A 15,551-nucleotide genomic window follows, 5' to 3' on the forward strand; every position below is an offset into this window, starting at 1 on the left:
ACCCTCCTACTACGTGTAGCAAATGTTAACAACAAAATACATGATATATTTGATAAAACATCTGATAAAACATATGGTAACAATTCAAAAGGTATCCAAACCCAATGCAATAATGTGGAACACAGTTAACCTTAAGGATGTAGACCCAGGGTAAGGGACATAACTTTTGCAATCAGTGATATGTTTGTATTTTATTCAATTTCTCTAAAGTCTTTCAAGCCTATCAAGCTTTCATTTGAAACAGAATGAAATCAGTCCAGGTTACTTTGATGATTTGATGTAAAATGGTGACTACAAACGTTCCAATAATTTGTAACAGTGTGTCCCGTACCCTAGGTCTACCTCCTCAAAACAGGTTTTTCTCATTCTGCTGTTTTGAAAAAAAGCAACTTCAAAACCGAAACCAGTAAGAAAAAACTATTTATAGATAAGTGAACTATAACATGATATGAAATCAAAATATACAGTATACAATCACGAAAACGGGTGTCAGAATAAGGATCATATTTCACTAAAAATTGTTGAAAATATTGAGGAATAATTTCCATATGAATACACACAAACGTGAATGTATGTAAAGTCCATACAAATGTTTAAACATTTTAAAAATTGGATCAGATACAAGTAAAATCAGCATAATTATAAATTCTTTTCCTAAAATAATGATAATAATTATATGCATCACACAAGTTCATTAGTGTTAATTCGAGTTTTACATATATTAAAAAGAAGAGACAATAAAAACGTCACGTTACGTGATATGATATGTTCAGTAGATGTAATGTTATGCGTGCCGAATACAGCTAAGGCAAACAGGAATCTTTTAGTGCATTTATCAAAGGAGTATATACACGGTCCACACAACCTGTTGTTGCCTTTCTGGCCGATATTCTGCAAGACCAACAAGTAGTTTTTGATTTATGTTCTAAAATTCAAGAGAGCCACTGTATTTTGCTCATTAGTTAGATTCTTGCATTTGTAACGATTTCGCCTATAGTAATTATGTAATTATCTCCCTTGAATACATATTGGACCAAAAATCGATAATAAAAGTCGTTGTAAGTTATAATAATATAAAATAATGTATGTTTATAGGTTATGTAGGTAAAAACTACTTATTAAAAGCTTTAGTAGTAGGAAAGTTTTATAATAAATAAACATTCAGTGTTAAACTAATCATTCAATACCAAATGGAAAAAGAAATGATTTCTATATATATATTTTTTACAAAATATTTTCGAACTGTCTTGGAACGACCAGTAGCTAAAGTATGGTTCACTTTTAATACATGATTTCAGAATGAAATAAGTGTTACTTGAACTTTTGGACAGTCATTAAATTGACAATACTCCTATAGAGTAAAATATTGCAAAATCTTTTCTTTTTCAGAAGCCCCTTTACTGCTAAAACATGCATTATAAATAGGTAACTTGTTTATTTAAATAACACCACAGCGTGTTCCTTTTCTTATCTTTTCTTTTGCCCTTTATATCCAAATTCAAAGTGAAGGTTAAAATATAGAACTGTGTTGCCGGACTTGCAAAGTACATGTCTTGAAATGTAAGTAATAGATTTAAATACGGGTGTTTTTGGTGCTTATTTGGGAATAAACAAGTGCAATAGTTAAACTACAATTAATTTTGCTAGCTAAATATACTTTTAATATATTTTTGATACTCACTTAATTTACAACTGTTGAATTGAAATGTTTTGATATGACATTGTTATGTTTGCATATACATTATGTTGAATTTATATAAAGTATAAAAACTATAGTATTTTCACTATATACTGCCATAATTCGATTCCCTGTGATCGAACTTGTAAAATGAGAGTGTCTACATATCACAGAACAACTGCCTCATTTTGCAGCAATCGTCAATTAATCAATGGTCTGAATTGAGAATTGGGAAAGCATAGTCATTGTTGGTGGTTTTTGAGGTCATTTCATTGTCTAAATTAGACATTTTCAGATAATAGCAGGGGACGGAAGAATCCAAGCCCGACCCTCCTGCTACACATTATTATAGTCTCGTACACATGTCCACATCGGCACAATTGCCTTTTATTGTGGTGTCATTCGTCTTTTTGAAGCCTAAAAATGTCCTGAATCAATTTTATTTTATCATTTTTGTTTTCAAATTGAATATGTACACAAAACTGAAATGACCGTACAAATTATACATGTTGTGAACACAACCTTGAATGTACAGACAAATTGTATACTTCCGTTTATGCACTGTGGTATTGCATTGAATATAAAGATTTAGTATGTTACAATTGAACAGACTTCAATTGTATTATATTGATCCTATTATTAAATAATTGTCACCATATGTAGATCGAATCCTCACACTATGCAAAATTTTGTTTTACAAACCTGTGTTTTCGTTAATTGCAAAGCCGTCTAAAAATCGAAGTTTCACATTTTGCTTTTAACATTATGTTGAAGATTGTTTCAATTTTTGACAAAGTTATTCGTTCGTACAGTTTACTCTTCGTGAATTGAAAGGAAATTTAGAAACATACTCAAAGTTTTTGTTTCACAAAATTTGGTGAAAAAGGTGTTGGACTATATTTTGAAGTAAACTTTTTAGTGCTGACGAATCCATATGTAAACCGATGACATATATTTGAGAAACGCTAAGACCATGACAACTGAATACACAGAATCCGTCAAGTCTGGATTGAATATTTGTTCCACAAGGTCGCAGTGACAGAGGGTGGTTTCCTGATATACTTGGATATCTTGGGTGAGTTCAGAGCTTTAAGTCCGATGTTGCCATGTATGTAGGTATCAAAAGTAAACGTACCCCACGTTGTGATTGAACATTTTTTTGTTCTTTGAAATTATTAGTGAATTACCGACGACTACTTTATGATACCTGCGACTGTCGAAAAGGTGTGGGATCTTTTAAAACTGTTGTCAGCTGGCCATGGTCTAATAAGCGTTTCAATTAATTACTAATACTGGTATATCGCTGTGTGTACGTCTACCCGTTGACGCGTTGCACTATAAACTTGAGGGTTTTCCTACTTTTGGGATGGAATATTTTGTTTATGAAAGGGAATTTATAATTTTATGTTTCTGTTTGTTCTTGTTTTTGCTTTGTACTTTTAAAAGTAAATTTCATTTTTTTGTTTTACAGTTGTGGACAAAATAAACTATTGCGGGACTTGCTTTTAGAGATCTTCTTTTGCACTACGGTTAATAATAATCATAATAATAATAACAATAACAATAATAACAATAATAATAATTTCATTCCAGAGGGGTACGAATTATCCCTGTTTGGAATAGGGTATTCTTTAATGTGCGTTAAAGTGACAAGAGGACGGAGTTATAATCCCCACAACATTACCATAATCTGTTACATAATCTAAATCTTTCTTCGTAGTTCATTGAAATAAACACATAAGTAACTGTTGTTTATGTTGATGACATTATCATAATTTACATGTAATACAAATTCTTATTGGTTAAAAGATTGTCATGCGGTATTAATAGGATAATTAATTGGAACGAGTGAATGATCCAAATATCATCACGAGTGCCGAAGAACGCTTAGATTTAACGAGTGTGCGGAACTTGTTCTGCGTACGAGTTAAATCTTGTGGCACGAGTGATCATATTTTGGTTATTCACGATAACCGATTGATTATCCTATTTATTATATAGATTTCCGCCATTATTCATTGTTATTCTCAACATCAATTTAAAAATTTTTTGAACGGCGGATTGATAATCGTGCTGTGACGTTTTGGCGGGAGAAAGCGCGAGAGTGAAATTACCGAATTTATTTCAGTGTGGATTATCGAAAAAAAAATTACACTAGGAACATTCGGTAAATCACTGCTACCTATATAATAATCATTATTATCAACACTTCAGGCATTGTTCCATGGACAGTCAATTTAGCATGATTATGACTTCTACACGAGCACCTACTGTATTAGAATTGGCTGCCCCTGAGAAGGAACATTACTTTCAACGATAATGCCCACGGCTGTGGCTTCAGCTAATATCAACTTTTCATGCAATTTACCAGGAAGAAGGAATTGCTCTCAATCCAGAAAACCCGAGTTCATTTGTTTTATATTCTTCTGTGTTTCTTCTTTCAATTTTCAGGTGTTTTCGCAGTTGTATGGTCCAAGGATTTCCACTCTTCTGTAACTTCCGTACTGCTCATCCTTCAAGGCGTAGATGCAAGATAATTCATTGGCCGATAAATAAAAAATAAATAGGTTTATTAACTCGGAAGCAGAAATTATATATGACTCTTAGCTAAGACAAGACGCACAACACATGTTTACCCGGAAGAACTTAGGGAGAATCTACAACCAAACCGCTATAATCCCGAACGTAGTACTTTTTCCTATATCGGTGACAAGAGAATTTTATTTAAAAAAGAGAAGTACACCGAATAAATGTAACAGTGAGCAGTTTTGACTCCTTCAACTATAATAGATTCTAGAGGACTTTGACAGAATAGATACCAATCGTTTCCAGACTTCTATGGACTTTTACCAGTCAAAAAGACTTGACATTCCCACCCCCACAAATAATTAAAATTATAAACTAGGAAAAAACTACCACAAGATAAGTAAGCTTTCCTGTGTTTCTAATACCCTTGACGGACTAACATCACTTTAATGGTAATTGGACCAATCATGTAGACTTTCAAAGCTCTTCCAGAAACAAATGAATGGTTAGAATTGGAACTTGGGACAAAAGAAACACTTTGATCACGCTTGGACTGAGTTGATGGACAAACGGAAACTCCAAAAAGTAAATTGGGGTTTTCAGTCGAATTGCAAAAATAGAGTATTGCTGAAATCGACTTAGATTGTGTAAACAGACAAAATAAACACTGACCAAACTTTGGCAAAGTTTTCTGTTGTGAATTCGAATTAGTTTTTTTTTCTACGGACAATGTGCTCGTATATATACTGGCTTTTACAAAGTTTACTGTAGCCCTTCAATGCCACTTTGGTTGAAATGAAGAAATAAATAATTGAACCTGTAGTGCGGACCAAGTGTCTCCAATATTTATCTACCAACATGCATTTGATCATAGTTTTGTTTAGTATACGATGCATCTTTCAATCCACTGGATTTAAATTCCATTTAAAATCGACAAAATTCTCAAAAACCAATAAGAAGTTATCTAAAATGACTCGGGCTAAAGCGAAGGGATTGTGCATAGACTTGAATTAACTCGCTGCGTATTTTTACGTAAAGACATACGTGGTTTATACTATATCATTATATGATTTTTTAGAACCTTACATTGTTTCAGATCATCCATCATAGATAATTCAGGTAAGACGTAGAGTCTGCTATTTTTTTCTTGTACATTGCAGGCTCACTAAATTAACCACACATTTTAAGTTGGCTACATATGAAATGTGTGCTTTATTGTCGCGACTTTCAACGGGGCTAATATCATTAGACATGTTTCTAAAGTCTCAGAACGAAAGAACCCTCCAACTAACTCTTTCGACAGAGTGGAAATGTCATAAGTTGTACGAACACTGTATTTGCTTTTTAAAGCGAGGATAAAGTCGGTTCTTTTGGTTTGATTGTTGTATAATGAATTACAAGTTTTTAGATACCACAAACTTTCCATCATAGATATGGAAAACTGAAATCCTGAAGGGCCAAACGGCGAACACTTATTTGATATTATTGTTTTTGATAAGATCAAGGTAAATTACATTATTTTGTTTAAAGAACACTTTCAATAGTTATAAATTTCATTTATGTGTTGCACTTTACCAAATGTGTATTCTCATATTCTGTTGACCAAGAAATGACGACCATATGTTGAAGTTCTCACTTTTATAATGACATGGTTTAACATTGGAATGACCCCAATTAATTGCAATAAAGTTCACGATTTTGACAGTAAAGTTTCAAAACTGAACACAACCAGTAATGGTAAGCTTTCAGTTGTTTATATTTGTTTTTATTATTTGTGTGTGTGTGTGTGTGTGTGTGTGTGTGTGTGTGGTTTTTTTTGGGGTTTTTTTTGTTGTTGTTATTTTTTTGTTTTGTTTTGTTTTGGTTTTTTTTTTTTTTTTTTGGGGGGGGGGGTATTTTTCTGACGGTTGATATCAGGACGAAATAACTTGTTATTTTTCATCATATGAAATTATTTTTTGAGTTCTTCTCTTCTTTGTTTTTTTCTCTTTTTTTTCTTATTGGTTGATATATTTTAATACCAAAGGTTACCACGGCAATGAAAGTCTTACTACTGTTTGTGTTTCTTCTGACAATATCCGAGTTGTCTTCAGCCAGATCAAGAAAATGGAGGAAACGGGTTTCGAAGTCATTGTTGAGCGGAAATCGTCTGTTGATGTCAGCGTTCAATATTAAGACTTTTGGAAAAGCAAAAATGGGTGATCCAGAAATAGCCAACTACATAAAAGAGGTACCGTTCGATTGAAAGTAAAAAGAATTGTTCTAAACAGAACTTTTCCAGAACAAATTCTTTATTTACTTGATCGAAACTATGCACTATATGCACTATATATTTTGTGTGTTTTAGGATAAAAGTATGAACAGCATTTTTGCATGTTATGTATAACAACAATTGGTATATTCCAATATACATTAGTAAATATTGGAACGTCGTAACTGTCTAATTAATATAAAACCTTTGTGATACTTAATCATCATGTGATAATATTTTATTATTCTGTGGTGATTCTTTGAATTTCATATTCGAATCTACTTAATCACAGTTTGTTTTTTGTTTTTTTTTTCATTAAGCGATTATGCTACGAGTAGTTTTTTTATACACTGAATGAACGATTAGCTTCAAAACAAGACACAACCAAACAATCTATTCATTTACCAATTCATACACTGACTTAACAGATAGTGCTCCGTTATGACCTGATCTTAATCCAAGAAATCAGAGATATCAGTGGAGAAGCTCTTCAGAATCTTTGGACCCTGGTCAACACGTGAGTCTGCTTCGTTTAGTCGATTAAAATATACAAATTTTCTATAAATTTGTTATATTTGAACAAAGAAGATCTTTTCACTTCCATATTGCCTTGAAAACTGACCAATATGTTCAATACGCAAGTGCATTTTTTTACGAATAAAAGGTATAAGTTTTTTATTTTTATAGTAACCTATAGTTAATTATATGCAGGAGTGACACATACGGAATGGCTGTCAGTGAACGACTAGGGAGGTCATCGTACAAAGAGCAGTATGCTTATTTCTATAGGTAACTATGCCACTATTTGTCCGTATAGGATAGGCATTTTTTATATGAAATGTTCGTTTGAATATAACATATGTTAACGTTGTCTGAATAGAATTTCTTTGCTTACGATAACATTTTTATTTTGAGTGAATTTATGATCACGATTAATTCCACGTCTAAAAAGAAATTGTACGGTTGATAGAAACACATATATTTAATGCATTTTGTGCTATAATTTGTCTTAGGTCGAGATGTGACTGTAATACTTTTTAGGGGGTGGTGTATAACCTATCACAGAATTTGCATGATTCTTATAAAGTCTCCTGCTTAATGTCTTCACGATGATGCTGTATATTTATTTTTTTTTCTATCCATATTTTCCTTTAATAGCAGTATAATTATGTAAATTTTCTTACGTTGGTCACATCCAGATCTATACAATCAGTGTTTGTCTTGTTTATTTTGTGCAGACTTCGAACACTGAAGTTAGTTGATACACATCAGTTTGACGATGGACCCGATGATTACACAGACATTTTTGAGCGGGAACCATACAGCGCCCTCTTCCAACCGGTCAATGGGGCAGCAGGTAAAGCAGTTTAACAATCAAATTGATAAGCTAATTACGAAGACGACACGAGTTATCTAGTTGATACATTTAAAAATACCTAAGTGCATCCATCATTGCCAAATTGTAAAAAAATATCAGTGAAAGACAAATATCAAGCAAACTACCTATTTGCAAGAAGAAGTAAATACACTCAGAACTAACGAACAATAGATCGTCCGTATTTTAATTTTGTTTGTTTGTTTGTTGGGGTTTAACGTCCGTACAGCAATATATCTATCTATCTGTCTATGCAAACCAACGCCACAATCACCATTTTTACTATATACATCATCAACTACAACATTAGTGAACTATAATCATTATAACAGAGATGTCACCAATTCATCATTATCATTGTCGTTCGTCGTCGCCATCACCATCGATGACGTCGTCTTCATCATTATCGTCTGTCGTCATCGTAATCATGATCATCAGCTGAAGCGATCGTAGACATTGAGGTTTGTCTGTGATCGTATAGGTTTGGGGTTGCAAAGTAACCAATGCGTTGTGTTTTACGTTCGTTTATCTCAATCTATCTCAAAATGTCTGCCCATACAATATTATTAGAATATTTAATATTTTTTCAACGAGATGAGCAAGAGAAACTCCCGCGAGTTGAAAAAAAATATTTGATAATCTGTTTATCGCTTATCGCTGTTTTGTTGAAGTGTAAGGTATAAGTTGTCTTTTATTTTTATTTTCCTGACCTGAATATGTAAGTTTTATAAGCGCTGCAAAGTTTCCTATCGGGACTATTTTTCGGCGACGTGCTACGTGACGTCACGTATGTTGTGCAGCTGTGATACACATCATTTGAAAAAAAAAAATCGGTTAAATATGACGCTCGTGTTTATAATTTGTGGAATAATGTAAGGATTTATCATCGTCATCGTTGTTGAATCATCACGGTCCATGTTATAGTTGGAATCTCCAGTGGATACAGCTTCACGACAGGACCTGACGTTCGTCCTTTAGAGCTTCTAATGATTGCGGCGCGTGTGAAACCATCGTTTCCGGTAATTAGCTCATCTACGATGGCAATGTTCCATCTGTTTCTCGGTAGTTTCTCGTCGAACACTTGAACTACATCTCCTACACGAATGGAGTTTGTGTTGTTACCAGTTTGTCCACGAAATTATCTAAGAGACGTAAGATACTCTCGTTTTCATCGGCTAGAAAAGTGTTCCATAATTGAAGTTTGCGTTTTGAATCGTTTTGTGAGTTCGCTTCTTTCACTTTTGATGATTCCGATGGTTTCACTGATCGGATACGGCGTAGTGTTAATTCTTCTCCCGCACAGTAACATCGATGGTGTTAACGGTTTTTCGTCGCTAATGTCCGTTGATAGATACGTTAACAGCCTGTCATTGATGCTGGCTTCCATTTCGGTCACGATTGTTCGTAATGTGTCCGTCGACACGTAAGATCGGCCCAACGTTTTCTTGAGGCATGATTTCGTAATCCCAATTAAGCGCTCTCAAAAGCCTCCATACCAAGGTGCTGTTTTAGGTATGAATGTCCATTTTGTTCCGTATGTTACTAGTTCATCATTTACCCTCGTAGGTTGTGTTAGTTGTTTCACAGTTTCGTTTGTTTGTTGGGGTTTAACGCCCGAGCAGCAATATTTCAGCTATATTCAGGCGATGAATATGAAGTGGATGATAAAATGAACATGAAATGAAAAATGGGATGGGACACAAGGACAATGGGGTCGACAAATTTTGATTGCCACTAGAAAAAAGGGGGATGGGTAGGGTCGGAAAATTTAGTCTCCTGTGGCGGAGCTCAAAGGTTCCTATTCCTATCGAATACAACAACAGGGTTCTTTAACGTGCAAGGAAAGTGACATCTTTCCCAACACGGTGCACCACTATGGTTTGAGATCAGGTTTTCCGTATTATAGCCTGACAACCCCAGCGTGTACCACGCCAGGGGTACCCCATTCCACCGCCTGGGTCAAACACTCCTGTTGCTCTGTTGGCAGAGCGCCTAGCCCCCGGCTAGATTCCTGAGCACTATTTAGTCGCCTTTTACGACAAGCTTAGCGCTGCTGCAGGCCTATTTTTTTGACACCCGGACCTGCACGGGGCTGTTTCACAGTTTCGGAAGCGGCTATAAATGATGTCCCATTGTCTGAAATCATTATAGACGGTCTCGATCTCCGACTGCAAAATCTCCTAAACGCAAGAAGAAATTAATCCTCACTTAGATTTGGAACAATCTCGAGATGAACGGCTCTAGTGGAGGCGCATGTGAACAGGCATATGAGTGTTTTAGTTTCCATTCCTCGATTGTCTTTCGTGTAGAGAGCTCCAGTATAGTCGACACCAGTTACCGTGAAGTGCGGCGCGTCCATTAGACGTATTTTCGGAAGTGGTGGTGGATCGGGTTGACTGTTCGGTTTACTGCTAAATTTTAGACACGGTACACACTGTCGTAGTATGCTTCTGACGTATTGACGGATCTGTGGTATCCAACATGTTGTCGTATCTGTGTAACGGTCGAAAGGATGCCTGCATGCTTCAAGTTCTTATGAATGTTCAGTACGATTAACTTCGTGAAATGATGGTTTCGTGGTAGCAGGTACGGATATTTCGTCGTCTTACAAATCGGTCCGTTATTAACCACACAGCGAATAGCCTCGTTTTCGTCCAAGAATAGTCTAAGTTTTTATGCTAAGGTTTCACTCTTTATAACGGTCTAATTTTTTAATGTTCTATACTCTTCCGGGTAAGAAGTTCGTTGTGTGCCTTTTATCCATAGTTTCTCGCTAGCTAGTGACGTAAGTTTTCGTGTTTCTCTCTCGAATAGCTACTTTACAATGCACTATAAATTGCATAACGTAGGCGGTTATATGCAATAGCTTCGGTAACGTGCTATAATTAGTACACTCAATTATACGATGAATTCCAAGTTGTTCAATTTTGTCGGTTTTTGACGTGGTCGGTTCATCTGATTCTGTGCTCGTGAGTAGCACTGGTATTGTATTTTCCGTAAAAGTCCATGTCGGCCAATCTTGTGTGTTTGCGATCCATTGCGGTCCATTAAACCATAGATTGTGATGTACCGATTCCTCTCGTTAACAAGTCGGCAGTGTTTTGCTTGGTCGGGCAATATCTCCAGCAACACGCACCTGTTAGTGAATTTGTGATGAATTTCTTTAGTTGCTTCTTTGTAGTCAACCAATGTAGCACAATCTGGCTGTCTGACCAGTACGTTATAGTGTCTATACCTATGCTTCTAACTCACCTATGATCTCGTCTAAGTTGAACATGTATTCATCGGTGTCGGCGATCTCCTGGACGATGTCATCATCACTTAGAACTTCCATCAGTTTTTGTTGAATGTCACTTAAAATGTCTCTCTTTTGAATAAGGCTAGATTCCACACGTTTGAACTTTTTAATGTATATGTTTCCCGTCTCCGAATGCACTTTCTTCAGCTCCTCGAATTTTCCCTCGAGTTTTGTTACCGCTGCACGTTTTCCCGTTCGTAATGACTTCAATTATCATCATCATCATCATCTCTTTACCATCATCATTAAATGAAATTACTGTTGGCAAAAGGGACTATTGAGATAATAATAGCACAAAGAAAAAGGTAGAGGTTATATCGTCATTATCATCATCATCATTAAATAATGTGACTGTTGGCAATAGAGATTATTGAGATAATAATAACACAAAAAGCAAAGCAATGAACTGACTATTGGCAATTCGGGTTATTAAGATGATACTATCACAAAGAACATAGTACATGTTATATCATCATCATCATCATCAAGTGAAGTAACATACGCGTTGATCGGTTATAGAGATTATACTAACACAAAAATAGGATAAAGTTGTAGCAATTTTAAAGGTTTTTTTTTTTCAATTGTTCAGTGGATATAAATTTCTGACCAAAAATGTTTAACCTCATCAGATACTAGGTTTGCCGTAACTGGTATACACGCTAAACCGGACGACGCAGTTGCAGAAATCGGACACCTCCGTGATGTTTACATAGACACACTTAACAAATGGGGAATAACGGTAAACATTTTAATTTTCGAAAGATTCAAATACTATTGAAACGTTCTTATCTTAACTGACGAACACACGTCTCAGCTATCTAGTTATCCTATTTTACAATGTATAAAACTAACCTTCTAAATCTTTCTTACTAAAGGCGTAATAAAAAAACAATATATCATATTGCCGATAGCCCTGACATCTAGTGGACACCGGATTTATTCTCAGTATAAATTCACAATCTTACATACAATAACATGAGCGATTAACAGATAATATATGTTACATGAAATGGAAAAAATCCAATTGGGTCCAATTAATAACCAATTAAAACGGAACGAACCTCTGTCACAGGCGACTTCGCCGGCGAGGAAAAACCTTGAAAACTATTGATAATAGAAATTGGAAACCTGTGTCCAGAACCCATGCAATAGTCGCCTCGAGAGTAATACTCTGGACTGTATTAAAAAATATTGATAATCTGTGTTTCAGAAAATAATTATGACCAAAAAATAAAATATTCCTACGCAACATTTATACAAATATTTCCGCTATTCTACGAACCTCTGAACATTTTAATTATTTGTGACATTGTTTTACTCGTTTTTTTTATAGCTCACCTTGCAAAAGGCCATGTGAGCTATTGCCATCGCTTGGCGTCCGTCGTCGTCGTTAATAATTATACAAAACTCTTCTCCTCAGAAACTACTTGACTGATTAGAACTAAACTTAGTATAAATGTTCCTTGGGGTATCCTGCATAGAACTGAGGTGGGAATTTTTTGATCTGTCGAAAAACATGGCCGCCGTTGCTAAAAATAGACTGTAGGGGTCAGACATTAGTTTTTCGCATATATATCGTAAACTGTTAGGTTTAGCCAAATTCTGACAAAGTAAAAGTGTTCAGCATGGTGAGATCTATCTGCGGTCAAATTTTCATTTTGATATGTTAACCATGTTGGAGTTATTGCCCTTTTCGACGATTTCTGCTATTTTTAATGTTATTTCTATCACTTGGCGTCCGTCGTCGTCGTTAATAATTATACAAAACTCTTCTCCTCTGACACTACTTGACTAATTGAAACCAAACTTGGTATGAATGTTCTTTAGGATATCCTGCAGAGAACTGATGCCGAGATTTTTGACCCGTCGAAAAACATGTCCGCCGTTGCTAAAAATAGAACGTAGGGGTCAGACAGTAGTTTTTCGCATATATCTCCAAAACCGTTAGGTTTAGCCAAATTCTGACAAGGTAAAAGTGTTTAGCATGATGAGATCTATCTGCGGTCAAATTTTCATTTTGATATGTTGAGCCATGTTGGAGTTATTGCCCTTTTTCGACATTTTTTTTTGCTATTTTGAATGTTATTTCTTTCAAAACTCTTCTCCTCTGACACCACTTGACCAATTGGAACCAAATTTGTTATGAATGTTTCTTGGGGTATCGTGCATAGAACTGATTTGAGGATTTTTGATCCGTTGAAAAACATGGCCGCCGTTACTGAAAATAGAACATAGGGGTCAGACAGTAGTTTTTCGCATTTATCTCCAAAACCGTTAGGTTTAGCCGAATTCTGACATGGGGTAAAATAATTCAGCATGAAGAGATCTATCTGTGGTCAAATGTTGTTGACCCACGTTGAAGTTATTGCCCTTTTTGACGTTTTTTTGCTGTTTTTAATGTTATTATATTAAAAAAAAATCTCCTCAGAAACTACTTTACAGAATTCAATGAAAGTTGGTATTTTTGTTTTATAGGATATCCTTAACGAAATGACAGATTTTTGATCGCTGAAAAAAACATGGCTGCCGTTTCATATAAATAGAACAATGGGGTCAGCAGATTTTTGCATACATCTTCAAATCTGTTAGGTTTAGCCAATAGCTTTCAATTGCTGTAATGATCCTTATTATAACAATTACAAATGTGTCCAAGGAATCAAATGGAGGCAAAATTGTCTGACAACTCCTTGTTAGACTTATTGCCCTTAAAAGGCAAAATTTTAACCAGATAAGCGATTCAGGCTCCTGGGAGCCTCTTGTTTATTTTATCCTCTTTAAATTATTCAGAGTGTCGGGATTTTTAAATTACGTTCCTTGTCATCGAATTCTTATGTATGAATTCGCCAGAAAGAAGTCAAGAGAAATGAATATTCTAGTTTTCTATTTTCTGAATTGATCATACTGGAGCACCTGCAACTAATACCAAAAAAATTAAAACGAATATTCTTAATTTTTTTTTTCAATATATTTAATACCGATTGTAGAACATAATGACATTTGGAGACTTCAACGCTGATTGTTCCTACGCCAACCCAAGCCAGCTTGCCAGTAAAATGTTCTACTATGATACAGTTGATTTTCACTGGGTTATTGATTGGAATGCTGATACCACAACATCTACTAACACAGACTGTGCTTATGACAGGTTAGTTTCATTATTGCGTGCTTCTCATATATTTCATAAATCAGAACAAGTTAAAACCTGTTGGATGATTTGTTTAATTTCAATATTTTTCAGTAAAACAGATCTTGTTTTGTTTGTTGTTCAATATTAAAGTTTTTTTTCCCAAATTGGAAATTAAAATCACAATTCCCATCACCCTGTTGAAGAAAATAATAATACGCATCAAAAACCCATTTTATTTTCAGAAAATATCGACACAGAATGTCATACCATTTACACGTGTGCCTTTTGAACAAATAAAATGTCTGTTTTCTAATCTCCTCCCTCGAACGTCCTGTTAATGTTTTATATTTGTTACAGAATTGTTTTGTCTGGCACCAAACTCCAGCAAGGGGTAGTTCCAGGCTCAGCTAAGGTTTACCACTTCGAGTACCAGTTTGGACTAAGTTATGATAGGGTATACACGTTATTTATAATCCTAATATTCATATTAACTTGGTTTTAAACTAATCTCGTAAATATGAAAAGATTTTTTTCTTGTTTCATGTTCTTAGTAAAAAAGTAAAAGTTGCAGGTCTTAAATCTAAGTAAATCGGTGGTCATTAATATACTGTGCCATTTTTTAAATATTAGCTGAACTGTGTTTTTTTCGCAGATGCTAGATGTCAGTGACCATTATCCTGTTGAGGTAGAGATAGTTTTGTAACTAACAGGAAGTAGTTAATAGCTACCGAATAAAGAACATTTCATCACTATCAATGTGTTTAGTTTAACACGTGGGCTTAGATATCCCACCCACCCCGTGCAACCCAACTCATCAATCATAGTGTTATGCTTTTAAGCTAACCTTATACCCCCCATTTACGAATATTTTTGTCTGAATAAACAGAAGCGTTTATGTATTTTTGACTACTTTTACTGCAATCCTATCACGACACTTGTTACTCCCGTAGTGGTATTAATCCAATGTGGATCCTGAAAAATTCGAAAGATCTTTTGGGGACAATCAGTTCAAAACTAATATCAGAATATAATAGCATTAAAACCTATGATTTTTCAACACTGTATATTTCTATTCCCCAGTTACTCAGTTTTACTCAGTTAAACTACCGACTTAAAAACATTACACATCGTTGTTTTTCCACGAAGATGGAAAACCAAAATACAAATATATAGTTCTTGGTAAAGATTCCTCATACTTTGTAAAAAATAATTCCAAATCATCTTCCAAATATACAGATGAAGATGTTTACAAAATGCTGGAACTTTTAATCGACAACATATTTGTCCAGTGTGGTG

General features: G+C 34.8%; 1 protein-coding gene across 4 annotated transcripts; it reads left to right on the plus strand.

Annotated features, from left to right (window-relative positions):
- The first annotated feature begins 1,441 nt into the window (after nucleotides 1–1,441).
- On the plus strand, nucleotides 1,442–15,007 carry LOC148627560 (deoxyribonuclease-1-like). Of its 4 annotated transcripts, XM_088574764.1 has the most exons (11): nucleotides 1,442–1,560; nucleotides 2,598–2,753; nucleotides 4,130–5,323; nucleotides 6,231–6,434; nucleotides 6,884–6,972; nucleotides 7,167–7,244; nucleotides 7,694–7,812; nucleotides 11,758–11,867; nucleotides 14,113–14,273; nucleotides 14,613–14,709; nucleotides 14,908–15,007. In XM_088574764.1, the coding sequence occupies exons 4-11, from the start codon at nucleotides 6,243–6,245 to the stop codon at nucleotides 14,956–14,958; spliced, it is 897 nt and encodes a 298-aa protein (XP_088430890.1). In that variant the 5' UTR covers nucleotides 1,442–1,560; nucleotides 2,598–2,753; nucleotides 4,130–5,323; nucleotides 6,231–6,242; the 3' UTR covers nucleotides 14,959–15,007. The 4 variants fall into 4 exon arrangements, with proteins under 4 accessions (XP_088430890.1, XP_088430906.1, XP_088430898.1 ...); XM_088574780.1 differs by lacking the exon at nucleotides 2,598–2,753 and having other exon boundaries at nucleotides 1,535–1,560; XM_088574772.1 differs by lacking the exon at nucleotides 1,442–1,560 and having other exon boundaries at nucleotides 2,391–5,323.
- The last annotated feature ends 544 nt before the right edge of the window (nucleotides 15,008–15,551 follow it).

Source organism: Perna viridis, chromosome 1 (genome assembly GCF_037379345.1).
Source record: "Perna viridis isolate PV_CMFRI_1.1 ecotype Kerala chromosome 1, ASM3737934v1, whole genome shotgun sequence".
Classification (NCBI taxonomy): Eukaryota; Metazoa; Mollusca; class Bivalvia; order Mytilida; family Mytilidae; genus Perna; species Perna viridis.

What these genes read in the sequence shown, in the direction of transcription:
- LOC148627560 (XM_088574755.1), top strand. An exon ending in ACAGACTGTGCTTATGACAG is followed by an intron (nt 14,274 to 14,612) that starts GTTAGTTTCATT and finishes TATTTGTTACAG; the next exon opens with AATTGTTTTGTCTGGCACCA. An exon ending in TTGGACTAAGTTATGATAGG is followed by an intron (nt 14,710 to 14,907) that starts GTATACACGTTA and finishes TTTTTTTCGCAG; the next exon opens with ATGCTAGATGTCAGTGACCA.